At 40.6% G+C, this 1,784-nt stretch overlaps 1 protein-coding gene across 1 annotated transcript in view; it reads right to left on the reverse strand.

Annotated features, from left to right (window-relative positions):
- Nucleotides 1-1,784, reverse strand: part of LOC107102754 (TRPM8 channel-associated factor homolog) — a 16,111-nt gene that overhangs the window by 2,200 nt on the left and 12,127 nt on the right. The window contains exons 10-12 of the mRNA XM_015402177.1: nt 925-1,161; nt 512-735; nt 269-382 (exon numbers count right to left, since the gene is read on the reverse strand). Of these exons, the coding sequence (XP_015257663.1) occupies nt 269-382; nt 512-735; nt 925-1,161 (575 nt within the window). The remainder of the gene's footprint in view (nt 1-268; nt 383-511; nt 736-924; nt 1,162-1,784) is intronic.

Here is a 1,784-nt window from a genome sequence, read left to right on the forward strand (position 1 = left end):
GCACTTTGCTTTGTCTTTGTACTGAAGTGTGCTATACAAATAAATTTGCCTTGCCTTAAAAAAGGTTGAGGAGAACTGCAATGAAGCGAAATTCTTGCTCCGGGTTTGAACTGAAAACCCCTCGCTCTCCACTCTGCTCACATGCTCTGGTTTGGCTGGTCTCTTAACTAGTTAACTGTAAAGTCCAACATATAGTCCCCACTCTATATAGTGATTGAGGGATTTAATGGTTAAGGTGGACGTTCGGACACAGCTCTAATTCTCTTACCTGTATGTACGTCTCCAGGGCCGTCCACACGCTCCACTTGCTGAGTTGCCTGCCTTCTTTGATATAGTCCCTAGTTCGTTCATTTCGTTTTTCCAATGACATCGCTGGATGAGCCTGTAATACAACCAAAGTACAAAAAAATAAACAGTGCAAATAAATAAACATCGTTAGCAAAAGAGTTTTATTTAGAGTTTGGTTAATACAAGTAAATATCACTGTTTTAGGTACTCATTTTTTTTATACCTTGTCCCTGTTGATCCCAAAAACGTTTTCATGCACATAAACAGACCACAGGTTACATGTGGCCTCTGTGGTGTGAGATGGGAACTCCCAGCAGCCTCGCTGTTGGTTGTGTCCCAGTTCGTGGATGGCTCCCCACATGCCTTTGGTTTTAGCATTTTTAACATTAATCAAGGCCTCTGCGGAACCTTTATGAGCCATTACAGGATAACCTGCATGCATCCAACCTGAACAGAAAAAAAAAGCAGTTCCACGGCACTGTTTAGGAGATTCATCAGGATAAAAATTATCTGTGAAACCAGAAAATTACCAACCATGAGAAATCTGAATGTCGGCAACAAAACGNGCAGTTCCACGGCACTGTTTAGGAGATTCATCAGGATAAAAATTATCTGTGAAACCAGAAAATTACCAACCATGAGAAATCTGAATGTCGGCAACAAAGCGCTCTTTACGAGGGAATTTGTGGGGTTTGGCAGCCAGGTCAGCGATGGCCTTCATGATGTCATTCCAGAAAGCTGCCAACTCATCAGGATTCTCCAGCTCTCTAACCGCGTCTGAAGGTACGGTGAGGATGATGTTATCAAACTCCAGCTCCGCCCAAGGGGAAGGAGCCGAGCGCAACAACGACCAGTCAGTGTTTGTTGTTACACCTGAAAGGTAAAGGGCAGGAGGATTTATTAAAACTGAGCAATGAAGCAACATATTCTGATTCAGTAAGATAATTTATTACAGGGGGAAAAAATGACTGCATATGACTGCTGAGAAATGAATTTGTCTCAGACATTGCAGCTGATTTTGAGTTAAGAGTTATTGAAAACTGAAAGTATTTGCTCTCAACAGTCGCTTCTTATCTAACAAGCCAAAAAAACTCTGTTTACATTTCATAAATGAAAGAGCGAAATAATAAAGCACACTGACTACTCCCTAGCTTCCTAATGTTCTTTCTTTCCATTGTTTATTTTCTTTATTTCTGTCGCGCTAATGACATCATCAACACTAAAGGCCTGAAGACGGCAGTTGCGTACGACTTTTTAATCTCTGATCCTATTTTTTTCCCTGTCAAACCGACTGCGTATAAGGAGGCTCTGACTAGGCAGGGTTAGCAGATCTGTGCAGTTTTTGTTCACTTCTGTCTCTTTGCTATAAAAAAATTATAACAATTTCCCAGATTTGACTTGGACAGATTAGGAAAAGTTATTAACCCTTTAAAGCCCGATCCAAGAATAAAACAAAACAGAAAATTACTTTTTTTTGGTTTGAAGTCCTTATTTGG

Source organism: Cyprinodon variegatus, unplaced genomic scaffold, assembly GCF_000732505.1.
Source record: "Cyprinodon variegatus isolate N-32 unplaced genomic scaffold, C_variegatus-1.0 Scaffold33, whole genome shotgun sequence".
NCBI classification, from domain to species: Eukaryota; Metazoa; Chordata; class Actinopteri; order Cyprinodontiformes; family Cyprinodontidae; genus Cyprinodon; species Cyprinodon variegatus.